The sequence below is a fragment of the Dysidea avara genome, chromosome 6, assembly GCF_963678975.1.
Source record: "Dysidea avara chromosome 6, odDysAvar1.4, whole genome shotgun sequence".
NCBI classification, from domain to species: Eukaryota; Metazoa; Porifera; class Demospongiae; order Dictyoceratida; family Dysideidae; genus Dysidea; species Dysidea avara.
The window spans coordinates 39,553,564-39,570,884 of NC_089277.1; the positions used below are offsets into that span (position 1 = coordinate 39,553,564).

At 38.4% G+C, this 17,321-nt stretch overlaps 2 protein-coding genes and 1 long non-coding RNA gene across 3 annotated transcripts in view; 2 read left to right on the plus strand and 1 right to left on the minus strand.

Annotated features, from left to right (window-relative positions):
- LOC136258992 (synaptotagmin-like protein 5) overlaps window positions 1–17,321 on the minus strand; it is a 28,158-nt gene that overhangs the window by 652 nt on the left and 10,185 nt on the right. Inside the window, exons 9-11 of the mRNA XM_066052397.1 lie at window positions 15,966–16,129; window positions 14,321–14,783; window positions 11,228–11,391 (exon numbers count right to left, since the gene is read on the minus strand). Coding sequence (XP_065908469.1) covers window positions 11,228–11,391; window positions 14,321–14,783; window positions 15,966–16,129 — 791 coding nt within the window. The remainder of the gene's footprint in view (window positions 1–11,227; window positions 11,392–14,320; window positions 14,784–15,965; window positions 16,130–17,321) is intronic.
- On the plus strand, window positions 443–4,152 carry LOC136258075 (uncharacterized). Its single transcript, XR_010702560.1, has 3 exons — window positions 443–599; window positions 2,796–2,893; window positions 4,102–4,152. It is a non-coding gene; the product is annotated as an uncharacterized lncRNA (long non-coding RNA).
- Window positions 4,189–6,484, plus strand: LOC136258384 (uncharacterized). Its single transcript, XM_066051692.1, has 4 exons — window positions 4,189–4,260; window positions 4,312–4,374; window positions 5,834–5,887; window positions 5,948–6,484. Exons 1-4 carry the CDS (start codon window positions 4,189–4,191, stop codon window positions 6,482–6,484), a joined length of 726 nt encoding a protein of 241 aa, XP_065907764.1.

Consider the following 17,321-nt stretch of genomic DNA (forward strand, 5'->3'; position numbering starts at 1 on the left):
TAAACGATCCACGCGTGTTATTTTCGTGTACCTGATTATCGTGTGAAGCCTCGCGAGACTTAGCGAGTAATTCGCACACTTACCAGAAAATGTGCGTGCGCCCTAGCTACATATTGCAACTGTTAAAGAGATTTAAATATACATAGCAAGCATACTAACAAAGTATAGTAGGCACACACAAATACATACGCGGTCCACTGACATTATAAACTGTGTACCCGGAGGGAGATCGTCCTTCAAAGATATCGGTAGGCATTAAAACAAATTCTGCTAGCGCGCATGCGCAATTTTGTTCGAGGCCACGTTGTTGTAGTGTTGTTGTGTTGACAGTGTGAGTCGAGGTGATATGTTTCGTGAAAGAAGGAAAAAGAGAGATAAACGTGGTGTGTTTTTTGAAGTAGGTGTAGAAATTTTAGCGTGAAATGTGTACTTTTCAGAGGAAAAGGAGACCTACGCTGTGGTGTCATACGCCGATGATGATACAGTAGGGAAAGTTCCGCGAAAGAATATAGTAGAAGATAAAGACATTGTCATTGGTGAAACCTACTTTGTCCGTTGGTCGGATGGAAAGAAATATTCAGCCGAGGTGTTGTTTATTGGTAAGAATGTTGTAAACTACAGTGTGCACGATGCAGTTTATTTGTACTTATTATAACTGGTGTGTTAGCCAGCACCATGCAGAGGTTTAAATAGACAAATAATAACTAAAGAATATGGCTTGCTTATTCACTTCATTATAATCAGGGGGGTTTGGAAACTCGCACGCCGCCATTTATATGTCACACCTCTGTTTAGTGGCTTTCAATTTTTTTCCCTCCCTCTCAAAGGCTCATGGTAGCTTAGATTCGCCTGAAACTTGTTCTGTGACTTGTTTAATGCTATACCTTGAGCAACGGGTGGTTTGGAACTCTAGCAGCAGCAGCAGAGAAAGGGATTTCGTCTCGTTGCATCTGGATATCACCAGGTTTCACAATTTTTTTCGTCACTCTAGTGGCCAGGTACTTGCATGTTTTGCGTTGAGATTTTCTGTGTAGCTTCATATACATTAGTTCTATGTTATAGGCTATGTATCTTTGTAAAAGTAAGGTGTCAAATTCCTCGTAGACGAGGATAGAACGTGTGAAAAATAGAAGTTTCAAATCCCCCCACTCTACTATCTATGTTATAATGAAATAGCTAATCCATCATTCTAGTTTGTTTACTGATCAGCAGGAGGCTAATTGCATTTGTGTGTGTCTCACTATAGTTGTAAACAAGTGCCTATGGTTGGCTTGTCAATTATTTTTATAACAGGCAACTTAAAACTTGTCAACTGATGCAAGGGGCTAAAACAGCTACAGAAAACTTGTACCTTTATTGCAGTGCTGGATGTAATCTGAGGTGTTAAATACTACCTTTTATAGGAGGCTAATTGCATTCATACTTGTAAACTTGTCCACATGTGCCCTATACCAATAATAACCTACTGGTAGTACCATTAACTCTTGGTAGTACTGTTTAATTTCTTGTTGACAGGTGCATGCGTTGGTGGAGTTTGCCTGTTGAACTTTGAAGTGTCTTTAAGTTCATTAAAACTTGATAGTGGTGGTTGATGTTACAAAAGTCACTTTTCACAATGAGAGCCATTCCAGATTGGCAGAGGGCCTAGAATTCACTTTGTGTAAGAACACGTTCGTGCATCCAATTTGGCTTGTCAGTTCAAATAATTTTCTGCAAGATTCATTTGCAAACTACTGTACCTGGTTCTTTTGTTATGTTGTGCACCTCCCACCAGAAAATTATGTTGTCAATCAGAAAAGTAGGCTAGGTCTTCAACCATCACTTTTGTTAGGGTTTGGTCTTTGGTGACCACAAACCATCAGCTTGTTAACTGAGTACATGACACCTTTTTATAGCTGAAAGGATGAGTCTATTATGGAAAAACTGGTCTGGCAATTATGGTTATATCATATTTATACCTTCTAAGTAATAGTTAGACAGCAAATACCAGCCTCTTCGGGGAATAAATGTTGAGTAGGAGGTGTTAGAATGATGCAACATAGAAACCAAGGCGGATAACTTACTTAGACAATGGTGTACAAACACTGAACCTAGTGCAGAGCGTTCCTGTTGTCGAGCCTGTTGTAAACACCAATGCAAGCGAGTTTTCCGGTGGTGAACTGAGTGGATACGTAGCCAGCAAATCCATTAAACGTGAGTAAAGGACACAGTTTTAGTTGTAGCTATTGGCAGCGACGACTTTAACGAGCCATACTGTCTAATACTTGGTGTATAAATCGGTAAATACTAGGCGAAAGGCCACAAGTTGAATTACTCATCGCGGACTTTGCCAGCTTCAGTATTTTGGCCAGGCTAAACAGTAATACTGCTGAAACACAGCCATCAATTATGCAAGATCGTTACAATCGGCTTGCAATCGCTTCACTTTGCTTGGTGTTTACTAACGTGTTAAATACTAATTGCCACAAAAGGCTATTAAATTGCATTACTGTGCATAATTGTGGTTGTCACCTGACCGCAGGTCTCTTAGCACTAAGAGACTTGCTGCGAAGTCTCTTTGTAAACAAGAGACCTCCACACATCAAACGAAACACTGCATACCATTGTCTAAAGTGAGTTGGTCTGGTCTTGGTAGATGTTCTACCAGCTCCCTGCATATGGACAAATCAGTAGTGGTCTGGTTCAGGCATGACTAACCAAACCCACTTCTCCAGACATAAATCACGCATTTTCAGAATACTGTATTAAGTTAATATTTATGATTTACTTAGCCAACTCGATGAAATATTCATTAGGTAATGAACGTGAAGCCACAGAAAAGGAGCATTTGTTGGTCTATGATGACAGTGACACAGGGAAAGAGGACAACCAAGAAGAAGACAGGTGCAGTGAGGTACATACTTTTAGTACTTAATGAGACTTTGTATAAGTTGTTACTGCATGTATAGCCGCTTTCTTTATTTTCCATGATCGTTCTTTTTACACCATAAATAATACAAATAACAGGGTTAATCTGAAAGGGTCTCAGTGGTGTTGGTTGTTGAATATTTAGCACAAAACTAGCACACTACATGGTTCGCATGGGAATTAGGGACTAATACCAAATAGTGTCAAGCTTTTAGGAGGCAAACTAGTCAAACTGGTAATGCAGGCAAAGCACTCTAGAACAGCTGAATACCAGCAAATATTACTCTGTGCTTCATTCCAATCTGGTTACTGCGGGAGCAACTTAAGCTTTATTACTCCTACTCTAAATTCCTACCTCTTTATTCTTCACAAGCATGCAGATACGTTAAATTGGGTGTTATTGTGAAAGAGTAGTACCGTAATATGATTGAGGAAATTAGCGGATTCTGAGTATATAGGTCCCACTAAATGGTGGTAAAATGGTGATAATTTCTTTGGGATTAAGGATGATCAATGACTTTCCCTAGTTGGTTAAAGATTATGCACTGGGCAATCAGCTCAGGTGCTTAGCCCAGGGTGCAACAACTCCACTTGGTTTGATCAAACATTGTATACTATACATTAGCCAATACTAATTAAATAAATGTGTTAAGACTTTATGATTGTACACTGATTGGTTGATAGTGTTAGCTTCTCTAAGACACGATTCGACATCTTTTTTATGATATCTCCTCCACATTCATTTGTGTTGACTGTGATGGTGAACTTCTCAAAAGCTCAAAATATTCTATGACTGGCTATACTAGTTTTTCTAACATGTCTTTAAGGGGTTCAACAATACCTCGCATCACAGAATTAGCATATTCAGTATTTGCTGGGTTGAAGAATCAACACTCTCCTGAGTGGGACATTAAATAGATGCAAACAACTTAGTTCCACAAGGTTGGAATAACCAGTGAGCACAGTTTGCCTTCCCAATAACAGCTAAATTCTCTGCAGGGATACCACAGTATATTTAAAACAATACCATAGAAAACAACACTCAAATACACTGTAATCCATCTTGTAGAGTTAGGAAACGATGTGATATCACATGACTGCTTGAGGTCTAGGATAACAGATATTTCAACTATGCAGGCTATAGCTATGCTATGTAATAGTGATTACTGTGTTAAATTAATATTATGTATGTAGGTTCCGCCAAAGAAACAGCTATCGAAAAAGAAGCAGCCACACACTAAGAAGGTGGCATCTAAGAAATGTAAGAAAAAGCAGGTGCCAATGAAACAAAAACTTCCGTCTGATGGAAGAAAGACAAAGACTAAAAAGGCTAAACAACCTAAAAAGACACCTGTATGTGTTGTAATCCTGATGTACAATAATTATACTAATGTATAATCACAGGGGAATAAAGACAAAGACAATTTTACAATTGAAATTGGTTTACCAGCTTCTACTTCTGAAGAGGTACAGTGATAACATGTATTAATATAAAATAACAATGCCACTTAATTGGATAGTGTGTTTATTGATTTTTAAGTTTATTAACAATATGCAAATTTAAGAAGATATTCTGCTGAATTTCACTGTGGGTGGTCATTATTTAATAATGAAGTGCAGCAGTATAAAAAAATTTGTCTGGCCTACAAATAAAGTTTTTGTTAGCTTAGTATTTCTCCCATGCTTCATGGTAGCCTACAATATATTTTTGCGATAGTTTGTGAAATATTATGCACTTTCAAGTTTATAAAATCTTGTATGAATCCCATTAATTGCTTTCCCAGCCAACTATTGGTATCTATTGCTGTTCCAAGCCATGTAGAATTGTTTCAGCGATTAACCTGGCATATTGCTATATGTGTGCACTTAGCAAAAGACATTCCATTCTGCAATAATTCCTACAGTATCCACTCATTTCTTACAAGATAAGTTAATAAGAAAGTTGAATAAATTGGATTACGATAAATTTGTTTTTGATATTCATCTACAGTGAGGCATAAGTTGTTAATGGTACAACTGGTGATTGTGACATGTCATTATTGTTGAATAATTTATTACCTGATTGGTGCAAGACAGTGACCTCTGAATGAGAGTAGTTGTGTGTATACAGAAATTCCTTGACTCTCCTTTGTTCACATTAGCTATAAACAAATAAACCTGTTGCTGCATTTTGGAAAACTGATTGAAATCATGCATTAGACGTTTCGAGATAAATAGTTTTAAAGATTTCAAGCCACCTTAGCTCACCAAGGGTAATGAGCACACTTATGACATTTACACACAAGATGCATAAATTTATTACTTTTTAGAACATTCAAAGAACTTAGGTTGCTTTTACAGTTTCTTGGCAAATAAGTTGGACAATCTGAACTGTTGGACGTGCAAGGTATCATGGATGCTCACAATAGGGTGGGTGGGTGTGTGGGCAGGTTGGGGGAAAGGAATAGACTGTAAAATGGCATTGCACAAATACTGAAGCTAAAAGTTACAATCACAGTGGCTCCTTAGTGGCTGATATGCAGCAGAGTGAACACAGAAAATGTTTGGCCAACTTAAAAAGGCCATCCACCAATAGACCACTGATTCTTGCCACCCAGGACCTCACTAAGGCTATCACTGTTTGAGGCCTTCACACAACCCAGAAAAAGACATCTATCAAGAAAAGTTTGAGCGATGCTGTGGGTCAAAACATGTAGAGCTTACCACTGGCGGTGTTAATTTGATTTGCCTGATGTGTAATTTGGATTGGTTTTCCAATATCTAGTAACAACACAGAATGTTCAAAACTACTGATTACATGCCTCGCACTAAGGCAATTTGGCAATAAACAGATCTTTCTGTTTTTGAATTATATTGTAATTTTATAGCTGCTATAGTGTTGTGTGTACATTATTTATGTCATAAATTACTATTTTATATTATGCAGGAAGACAGATCAGACGACGAAAGTGAAGTTGATTTCCTTGGAGAACTGAGAAACGTATGAATAAACTGTTTAATTTAATGTGTGTATACTGACTGGCTCTTGTATTTGTTGTAGCTACAACTGGGCTTATCCAAGCTATCAGATCAAGTTGCCATAGCATTGGAGTCAACACCAGAAAGCCATAAGAAATTAGTGTATTCTTCGGGTAACCAGGCTGAGGAGAGAAAGCAGGTGCCACAGTTGACAGGTACCAGGCCTCCAGTTGCAAGTTCTTCGCCTGGGAACACTTTTAACTTTGATGTGCGACAGCAGGGTAGCTACAGCCGTGCACCATCAAGTTATGAGGGCGATTACAGTAGACCGAATAAGTATTCCACGAACACTTTCAATATTGATATTCGCCATCAAAATAATGCAGAAAGGAGTGCCACTGAATGGTATAATGATCGTAATGTTTATTCTCCGATGGAGGCATCGTTTGATGCTTATGGAATGGATGACAGAACCAGGGAGGGAGAAAGTTTTGATTACGGTGGTACTATGGACACGTCTTATGCCGACAACATATTCAATGAAACCAACAGTTTTAATGATGTTCTAGGTAGTTCAGGTTGTACTGAACAAAACCAAAGCAATCAATTAACAATGTAACCAGTAAAAGCCAAACAAAAAAAAAACTGTTGAACCTAAATCATGTTATTAACCATTAAAAGATCCAGTCACTTTTGAAAACAGTAAGTTTTTTGCAGATCTTGGTGGCCGATTCAACCTCCGTCCCATTTCATCAATAGATTTGACACACTTCGACCAGGCCAGTTGCTCGTTCTCTGTGGATCGCAATGGCCACATCTTAAAGGTGGCAACTTTTACGGCTGCAAGTATATCTTTGTCTAATTTGTTTTTGCCACGTTTTCCAGACACATTCGATGTCATTCTGACAGCCTTGGAAATGAAACATTTAATCAATCTAGCGGCAAAATTTTCACAGGACAAACTTTCCTGCTTCCGATTTTGTAGAAATATTGGGTTAAACACCTCTGTAATCGGGTACAGCCTATCATTTCTCTTTGGTTTCTTTACATTGAAGGAGCGAATAGGTAACTTCTTGCGTACCTCATTATCATAACAAACAGAGGACTGGCCAAAAGCTGCACGACTTATGCCTGGCATCACTATTGGTGGCGGCAGAGGAGGGACATAATTTTCATCATATACATCGGCTTGCATTTCTTGAAAACTACCACTTCTTGATGCCAGATTTGAGACCCTCAAGATTCCTGTTTTCCAGCTTGCGGAAATGTACTGAGTGTAGGTAGTTCTTCATTGAACCCCATACTTTCTCTATTGGGTTGAGGTCCGGACTTTCTGCTGGAGTTTTCCACCAGTTGACCTTACGTTTGGTGAAAAAATTTTGTATGTAACGACTTCTGTGTTTGGGGTCATTATCCTGTTGGAATCGATGACTGTGGGGAAATTTGGCTTTTATGAATGGCAATAGTCCAGCTTTCAAGATGGTAGCATATCGGATTGCGGTCAAATTCTCAGTAAACATGATTACCCTTGAAGCACCTTTCATACTGATTGCACCCCAAATGTGCACTTTCAAGGGGTGCTTAGATTTTGGCTTAAACTTTCGTGGCTGCCCTCTTCGTCTTGAAGTGCGTCTGCTTCGTTCAATGGCAACAGAGCATTCATCCGACCATATCACATCTTTAAAATTCTCACAATTGATCCTCTGCTGCAAACACCATAGCAACCTCTTTTGCTTATTGTTGTTTCGTATCATTTGACAGTAGTGTGGCACACTTGATACCCATCCTGTAATAGTATGCACTAAGTGATTTTTTGCATCTACACACATGTAAATAGTGCTCAGTTTAGGGAATTTACCCTCACCCAATAATTCAGTGTCCATGACAATTAGTTTGTGACCATAGCTACTTGAATGCACACAGCGACCAGCCTCTAGAAATAATTATTGTTCTGGTGTTCATAACTATTTTTAAAGCTCTGCATGCTATTTTAAGGTGAAATTATCTGCTGAGTGATAACACGAGTTGGCTGTTAAGACTATTCAGCATACTCAACAAACTATATATTGAGAATACGCCAGGCACTAAAGCCCATTTTTTTTCATAAGGCCACTGCAACAGAATACACTAGCTGAGGGAATAGAGCATTAGCCTAGGGTGTGGATTCAAAAATAATTTTCACAGCCGTGGTTCAAAGCACATTATCAAATTAGAATTTAGCGCCTAAGAAATGATTCAAGAGACTCTTGTTAATTTACTTACTTTGAAATCATCACGCGTCTATTGCAGTAAAGAGCAGTCTTGTAAACCTGTTAAGAGTTATGGAGACAGTTTAAACGGTTAGTTCAGTATACTCTGCGTACACGTGTTAATGCATTCATAATAAGCCTGGAGCTGTACTAACAATGATTCCCCAGCTAGGCTCTACGAGGAGCATATTTTTATACCAAACTTATCTGACGTACCTAACTGCTTTTTGGCACGGTAAACAGTTGAAGAAGATACATTCACACCCTTCTTTCTTAACATACGACGTAGCTCATTGCATGTGATCTCGTCATCTTGGTCTAGTGCATTGTCGATCATTCGTAAGTGCTGGAATGATAGCTTAGCAGCACGAGAAGGTGGTCTTAGCCTGTCTGATATAATGCCTTCATTGTTGTACTTCTTGATCAATAGGCAGAGGCTTGTTTTCGACACCTCAATACCTTCATCGCGAAGTCGAAGCTGGATGTTCTTAAGCTTATACCCTCGATGTCGCAATATAATAACCCTCCTTCTGGTCTCCATAGACATTCGACCCATGTTTTTCGCTACACAAAGAGTGTTAAGTTGAATGCTGCACACGCAAAACTGTGTATTCGTGCTTTGGCATCGTGCAAATTTGTGTGCGTGGCTGTATAAGTAGTGAAGTCCACGCGTGGGTATTGCGTGTAGCAATAACGTGTGTTTAAGTTGTGGCTGATTTGTACCGTGCATGCAATGTTTGTGACAAATACTTCCCTTCCGATGTCATAGTTATCAGTTCATTGTGCATACATGGTACTGTATAAGTCTATCTTAAAATTGGTACATTGGTACAGTACATACCACCTAAATGCAACATCATCTCACAAGAGTGTGACCGATTACAAAACTCACTAATTAAAGGGTGTGGCACCTGTTTTGCTCGCGAGTATTCATCCTGTTTCGTTTGGGATGAATACTTGCAAGCGAAACAGGTGCCACACCCTGAGTTTTTAAATCACTCACATTCTTGTGAGACAACGTTGCGTTTAAGTGGTACCATATACATATACACCTCACTCAGATGAAATGAGAACATTTGAACATAATGTTGTGCTGCAAAAATCAAGTGTAAAGTTTCTCTATCTGCACCTTAGACTGGGTATGGCCCTCTCCATGCCAGCTCCTGGACCTGTCCCTGATTATTAGTGCCTACCTAACTCTTTGAGTATAAGTATTAACAGATATAGTTTTTCTAAAAGATTTTATATGATCAATCATCCACCAGACACTCTTAACACATTGTCTATAGCTGACAATACACATGAGCAGTTATACACATGAACTTTGCTAAATCAGTTTCAAAAATAACCTTATACAAGTCATACACCACTAAGGATATTATGCACTTCACCCTTTGTTATAGACTAACTGTTACAAGTATAAGATATGTTAAAGCATAGCCACGAGTGCTACATGAAAAATGAAGCATGAGACGTGCGACCGAGATGCTAATAAAGCACAAGGCGAAGCCATGTGCTTTATTAGCATCTAAGCCAAGCGCCGAGTGCTTTATTTTTCATATAGCACAAGCAAGGTTATGCTTTAAATGATTTATAGAATTTTCTAGTCATGTAGCTTCACCATACACTAGGACTCGTAATTAACATGCGTTGCATGAACTATTAGCAGCCTGAACGCACACAAACTAGTTTACAAAGTAACTCACACGTATTTCACCATAGTTTGGCATGGTAGACGTTCATCGCGTATTTTGGCAGGTTTTGCTCACAACCCATAATCAATTCTATTGTGAGTCATGTAGTGAAATAATTCCGTGATATCTCCAGGACTTGTCTGTTTACATTAACAAACATAACAGCAACGTTACCTTCTCCCACCCATCATCGAAGCATTTAGGTATGTCTATAAAAGCAATCCAGTGGTAGAACTCGTATTGGCTGGGGTGATTGATCACTCAGCGTGGCAAGGCTATCAGCCTTCACCGGCTTGAGTGATTAGTCGTACTGGTGTGAGCCCCGTGGGCTATTAGCCTGCACTAAAGCACGTGGGCAACTGTGTTTATTGCCCACAAAGAGTGCTTTATTGAACGAATAAAAATAAAACGGTGCAATAAAGCACTGTTGGCCGGCTGAGAGTGTGCTTTATGAAATTTAAAGTATACTTTTCCTTTGATTTCGCCCACGCAAAGTTCTATAAAGAATTTTAATTTTGATTAGGTATCCTAACAAAGGGAGGGGAAAAGAGAGGTCACTCACACCTGCAGATATACTAGCGGACATTTAAGTGAAAAATCAAATCCGTATCCTTCGCCGTTATTGAAATACGCTTTTCTGAAAGCATTACTGTATGGAGGGAAACTTTGGTGCCGTTAAAATTTGGCAAATTTGGCAAATGACCATAAATTCGCCAAATTTTCCCCATCCAAATATTTTACTGGTGAAGAAAATAGTAAACCAAGCCTTGAGCTAACCAATTTTCTACTCGGCCAAGGGCTACTGGGCCAGGCATCACGCTAGAGCCAAGTCTGCTTCGACTACCTCACTAGGTAGCTAGCTACTGTACACGTCAAGGTACACTGGCGTGGTATCCTCAAACCTCACCTCGAAGTGGGCGTGACAAGTAGCGAGTCCTACCATATTAAGTACGATTTTCACAATTCCAGAGGGTGTAGGTCTACTGTTAGTTGACAGCTGACTGCAGGCGCTGAAGAGGCGTGGCACTCCCAGTTGTAGCTTCATACACAGCAATTAGTAATCTAATTTATTAAATAGGGCGTGCACTTTGCTAACAATTCGCCAAATTCTATTTTGCCAACAGTGATATTTTGCTTGATTCGCCAAATTTTCCTCCTCCAAAGTTTCCCTCTGTATGGTAGTCAGTCAGTCAGTCAGTCAGTAGAAAATTTCACAAATTTCTTTTTTCTTTTCGAAATTTAGTAGTAACTTTTTGGAAGCATACTTTTGGGCTTGGTTATACCTAACCAATACTGCCAAGGTGCCATGAAGGTGTTGTAAGGCTGCTTTTAGGGTAATATTGTTGGCCAGAAAAGCCTGAACCTTCATGATCCCTAATATACAGTACTACGATATCAGAACACACAATTATTACTAACCAGAGTACAAATGATCCATTATTGTAACGTGTCTTTAACCCACTAGCCTGTCTGATCCAAACTTTGAAATAACACTTCTCCTTTCTTGACTTGCTAGTATCAGCTACTGCACGTACAAATTGTAACATCACTCTCACTTCTCCAATGTGTACTGATGTATCAACCTGTAGGAACAATACAATATTATAATCATACAGAACAGTAGTACTGTATATTAACACAGTACAGTAGTACAGTATATTAACACAGTACAGTAGTACTGTATATTAACACAGTACAGTAGTACTGTATATTAACACAGTACAGTAGTACTGTATATTAACACAGTACAGTAGTACTGTATAGGAAGTTTTGGGCCTTCTTGTCCTTCAAAATAGAAAATACCCAAAATAACAGCTATACTTTTCCTTTACAACAGCTTGGCAGTATTAGTTAGCCCATGCATAAACATCTTCAGAGTGACCCTAAACCCTTCTAACAAAATTTCCATTTTTTTAAAAAAATTTAACAGAATTTATGCTGACTGACAGACTAACTGATGCCATAGCTCAACAATGGATAAGGCTACAGGCCTGATGTCATTTCGTCCTGAGACATGTCTTTTTGTCAACTGCAGTATGTACAATGCATGCATCATGGACTCCTTTGTATCCCAGTTATTTTGCTGACAATGCAAGGTGTTGATTCACGATAGTGCAATAAGGCTTCCCTCTGACTGTGGTGGCAGCTGTTAAGCTTATTGCCAATATTTATTAATGCTTTACAGCACAAGTGCTGAAGGTCTGTAGGGCATCTGGTCCTACAGCCTGCTCAAAGACTTTAGCTACATAAGGTGTGTTTGAAAATTTGGAGAAAGGAGAAAAAATCCATGACTGGACCTCGAACCTGCAGCCATCCGATTTACACTCGAACGCTTACAGGAGTCTACCAGGTGGTCAGGATGTTTCCTCCTTGTTATTTTCGTGTAATTATATCCATAGGAATTCTAGAGAGTAACTCATTATCTCATATTGTCCGTATATTACAGAGACACTTCTCATACTGTTTTTCACTTGTATCTGGACTGAACACAGCTGAAGACGTGGTATAATGTAATAGTAATTTATCGTTGGAGCATGCATTCAGATGCAAAATTAATTTTATGGCATGCCTGGTGCCATTCTTTCTTTTGATGTGTGGCTTCATTAATCACGACTATGTTATTTAAAAAATAAACAAAAAGTAGAAGGAAAAATTAGAAATGTTGAGTTGGATTAGGGATCAAAGAATAAAAAGTATTGAAAAACAGGAATAGCTAAACTGCAGTGAAATAAGATATACCTGCAAATATACTTTAATCTCTAATTCAGTCTACTGAATTAGAGATTAAATGTCCAGTAGCATATCTGCAGGTGTAGGCAGCCTCTCTTATTTCACTCTACTTTTTCGCTATTCCCTTGTTTCAGTACTTTTTTATTCTTTGATCCGTAATCTTTTCTAATTTTTCCTTCAATTTACTTGTATTGGTAAATCGCATCACTTATACAGCTATCTAGTCTGAACATGGCGTAGTAGCTGAACACCAAACTGATTGCTGTGTGTTCTATTAGAAAATTATGTGACCAGATGTTATGAGTCCACCTCAAATAGCCCATTTTCACACAAGGGCTAAGGAATGTGGTGGTTAATAATTGCGATTATACAACATCCGGTGTCCTTTAAAATGTATTGAAGCCTATGGAGGTGAGGTAAGAAATCTTCACGGGAGCCTAAACTGTACCGTTTATTCTTATTATGAGAACAAAATTGTAACCTTCAGGTTGCAAGCATCATGATAGTATATAGTTTGAGAAGATTCACTGTGTTGTAAAGCGGAAAGAAGCGACTAGCATGGCAGAAGACTCCAGTGACTTTGCTTTCAGCATCTAGAAAGTATACTTAGTGAGACAAACTTAGTTACTATGTTTCTACAAGGCTGGGAACAACGCTATGCAAAATTTTATTGCAGAAATAGGCTATCTTTCATCGCTGTGATTTTATCAACACTAGGCGACTATTTCACCTGTTACAACAGTAGGTTTAGTGGCCATGTTTTGTTGCCTAATGATCCTCTATACCTATACGAGTAAAAATACCTCACGTTAGGAAAGATGCAGCCTTTAAAACTTAAGATATCACTACCATTTGACACAAGATCGCTGATTTCTCGATCACAACACAGCGTATCTTTCCAATTTTCATGTCATCATTGTAGTATAGTGGCTGCTGTAAAAGTACGTTCTTATAATAAGAATAAATGGTATGGTTTGGGCTCACGTGAAGTGTAAAGGTCTTAGTCCCATAGGTTTCAATACATTTTAAGGTCTCCCAAAGGACACCAAATGTTGCACAACATGTAATAAATTAGTATTCATTACCATACCATGAATACTTTAGCTTGTGTGGAAATGGACTATTGCCATAATCCAACTAACAAGCCTCAAAGTTCCTCTCTGAGGCTGGTTTTGAGGGCCACCTATCTTGGGTATTGTGATAACTTCAAATAGCCTCGGTAAGGATGGAAACACAGGTACACAAGTAGATGGCCTTGTACAACTAGCTAAACATTTACTGTGTTGATTCTGCTGTATTTCAGCTACAAATGAGCCAGCATGGGCCTGTGTTAGTTTTTATACTTCATCATAATCAACGTCCACTTCGAAGACACACCCTACTACAGTCCATCCCAGTACAATAGCTCATAATACTACTACACTCTTCAAATTTTATATATTACAGTATTTGGTAGTAAACTCTACAGGTAGCTACTAACAGAGGAGACAACAGGGTAATACTGTACTTTGGTGTAAATTCCACGTACCCTTGGCAAATTATAATGGCTTGAAGTCCTATTAATCGTTCATCTTACAACTTAATTCTGATGTGCAATTTGGATCAATTTCCTAGTGTCTGTCCTGCACAGTGTTACTGTACAATATACTAGCTGAAATGATGGCTTCACATTGTAATATGCAAATGGTCAAGTACTGTGACACATTTACCATTTTATGAGTGCCTCAATGACTTCAACTAGACAGGTGTATTATTTGCTGCAAGCATAGAACAACAACTCACCAGTTGTCTGCTGCTGCACACCACCATGCTGTTATTACCAGAATCTAGTCCATCACTAGGACTTTTATAGGCAGTCTTCAAGGAGTGTTGTGATGCCACTTCCTGTTGTGATGTCACTCCCACATGTAGTGGATCCATTTTGTGTCTCAGTGTGTGCAATTGTTCCACACATTCACCGGGGGTATTGACAACACTCATCCAATGCGAGTACTCATTTTCTGAACTGTCCATGTAACTTAATTGCTTCTCATGTTGGGCACGTGGTCCCAACCTTAGACCACCAATGAAATCATAGTGTTTGGTGTTGTTCGTTGAATTCCACACTGTTAACTCAATCACTCTATTATTACAAAGGTCTTCCAACTTTATGTGGTCAAACACAAATTGTTCATTCCATTCTGGATTACTACTATCCTTCAACACTCTGGTCTTTAGCTTCTTTCTGTAGTCTGGTAGAAGATAGCTACAGAATATTAATCCAGTAAACAGTTGTATACCGTAAACTACTCAGTATACTACTCAGTATACTAATCGGTAGGGATCTGCAATACATATCGATACAGCAAATAAGTATCACGATATGATACTGTAGTTAGATAATACCGTATTTTACCGGTTAATACCTGCAGGTACTATAACTTTCAGCAAAGAAATGATGCAGGTATTATGCGACAGTGGCTACCATGAGCTTGTGTGGCAGTAGCCTGCGGTGTTTATATAGATTTTCAAATGGCTGACCTTGTGTAATCTTCCGTTAATACTGTTAATCCACCTGGCTCCTCTCAGAGATGCTATTTCCAGGCTTAAAACAATGCCTTTGCTTAGTTTCTCCTTCAAATGTGTGTCATCAACACTTGTATCAACATATTCAGATACAAGCCACAGCTCTTATCCGAGGGCGGCTTTTATGACAGTAATTCAAGGTTGTGCTGTGGCTACTATCCAGGGGTGACTATTATGTGAGCCGCGGCTATTAACCGGTCAAATACGGTATCGATATATCGAAGTTTTCTAGTAGAGTAGTTAGCAATTGCTCTATTACTGTAACAGTATTCTAGATAGATACTCAAATAGAAAGCCTCTCTATTACCTGCATGTGCTATAAAGTGCTATAAAGTGCAACGCATTATAAGAAGCCATACAAATATGCATGTATAACAGCAGCCGTTATGGCTAAAATATTCTTAGCTGTTACACTTTAGAGTAATTCAGACAAGCCTATGTGGGAGCATGCATTAAAATGTTTGTGGTTGCTACAGTAATTGTCTGGGTAGTACACCAGAGGCAGGTTTCCAGGTAAAGATATGCTTTTCAACAGCACTTTTGTTTTCTCCATACTAAACAAATCACATCAGAACACACTAGCTAATTGTCACCTCAGAAATATACTATATAATTTATTAGCATTCACACGTTTGTACACACAGTGAATGTAGAATCGATGTCAGCTCTTTAGCTCAAGGTAGATGAATTGGATAGTTACAACTATTAGCTAATACACTAGTCATAACTAGCCATGACCACTTCATTATAGTATCGTATCAAACAGTTTATTTATGGTGATATATGGTACACAAAATGCATTGTATCGCAGAACACCATTATTCAGTATACTAGTCAGTATACTAGTAAGTAAACTACTCACCATTTCACTAAAGGGTTACAGGTCAATTCAGTTTGCAGTAGATTATGACCACTGATAACAGTAACCACAAGATCTCCCTTCTGTTTTTTGTCATTGGTAATGTTAAACTGTAGTGACACCTTCAACTGTCCACGATCTGTTATCTGACTGGTATCATCATGGCTCTGTAGTATCAAAGTTGGTATATTATGATTGGTCAATGGTGTACGTTTGTAGCTACATCTGTGTGTACCCCATGAGTGAGTATATACTAAATACTTTCTTACAGCCATGCAGATCAGGATTACCATAATGCATACAGCTGTATAAGGCAAGTTAAGATAATTGTACACATTTGCTATGAAGGTTCATTTATATGGTAGTACATAGAACCTGGTGTAGATGTTCAGATCAGTGAGTATGTGTGTACACACTATAATTGCAGTACATCAGCCATCCAGAGAAGATATCAGACAGGTACATCTATAATGTACTCTATAATAACATTATTTCACTTTAGCAGGTCTACAGCTGGTACTTTACGAGTCATAGAAAACATGTACATGGATGATGTCATATGATTTCACATTAAGCATATACAAAGTTGTATAGTTTAATGGACTGGGAACAATTATGATGAAGCAATCAGTGCTAAGATCATTAGAAAGAGAAATATATTCCATAATAGTAATTCTTTCATTGTTTATAGCATTGTCTCACTGACTCTGACTGTTTTGGTGTCTTTCACCAATTATTAAGTGTCTGTTTATATAATCAAATGGCTAGTGTCAGAAGAAATAACCACACAAGACATCACCAAACAACCAGTATATGCTGTACGTTGATACTTCTTAGTGGGATTGAAGCACAGATTGAGAATTTGATCTACCCATCATGCAATTATCACAGTACATTATAATATTCAGCCATAACCGCACCCGAATCCATACAATGTAAGATACATGATACCTTGTTCTTGTGTGTTATTATTACTGAGAAAATCTTACATGAAAAGTATTGAGTTTATTTATGGGGAATGCCTACTCATGTCTCATGTTTATACATCTTTCAAATTATGAGTTGATGTCATTATGTGTAGCCATAATAGTGAGCACATTTGCATGTTTGTTCATGCACTGAGCTTGTCCTATCCTACACAGAATTGTAACTGATTGAAATTCTTCACAGTCCACCATAACTATATGATCACTGTAACACTCAAGATCATTGAATAATACCACTAGTGACTCATAGAGGCTAATGCCATTCAATACAAACTAATAATTCTTACACCAAAACTTTTTGAATGCACAGAGCAGGTGGTGACTTGATCACTAGACAATTTGCAGTCTATAGAAATGCCTAAGGAGTCCCATA

Bases quoted from the DNA above. Each gene is read 5' to 3' on its own strand.
- LOC136258384 (XM_066051692.1), top strand. From the start codon at position 4,189: ATGAAACAAAAACTTCCGTCTGATGGAAGAAAGACAAAGACTAAAAAG. The intron at 4,261-4,311 runs GTATGTGTTGTA...GTATAATCACAG, and splicing joins AACAACCTAAAAAGACACCT to GGGAATAAAGACAAAGACAA. The intron at 5,888-5,947 runs GTATGAATAAAC...TATTTGTTGTAG, and splicing joins TCCTTGGAGAACTGAGAAAC to CTACAACTGGGCTTATCCAA.